Here is a 249-nt window from a genome sequence, read left to right as displayed (position 1 = left end):
CTACCTGAAGGGGAAGCACTCCAGGAAACCTTTGCCGCCAGCAAGGCCGAGTGCTTCGCTGTTTCCCGCAGCTTTACCCCTCAAGCGATCCAACCTCTTTCAGCCCGATTCTCTTTGGGACAAGATTTCCTCATCTAAAACTCAAGTCACGCCGCAGCTTCATTTTATTCCTCCAAAATTTCCTCCCCACCCCGTAGAACCGATCTCGAGCCAGGCACGTGCTCGCGTGTTTCCCCAGCCCCCTGGCCC

General features: G+C 55.8%; 1 protein-coding gene across 1 annotated transcript in view; it reads right to left on the bottom strand.

Moving 5' to 3' along the window:
• Sema6c (semaphorin 6C) overlaps positions 1-249 on the bottom strand; it is a 14,020-nt gene continuing 13,771 nt past the window's right edge. The window contains exon 21 of the mRNA XM_048814946.1: positions 1-4. Within this exon, the coding sequence (XP_048670903.1) occupies positions 1-4 (4 nt within the window). The remainder of the gene's footprint in view (positions 5-249) is intronic.

Source organism: Marmota marmota, unplaced genomic scaffold (genome assembly GCF_001458135.2).
Source record: "Marmota marmota marmota unplaced genomic scaffold, marMar, whole genome shotgun sequence".
Lineage (NCBI taxonomy): Eukaryota > Metazoa > Chordata > Mammalia > Rodentia > Sciuridae > Marmota > Marmota marmota.
This window is presented reverse-complemented; position numbering and strand designations above follow the sequence as displayed.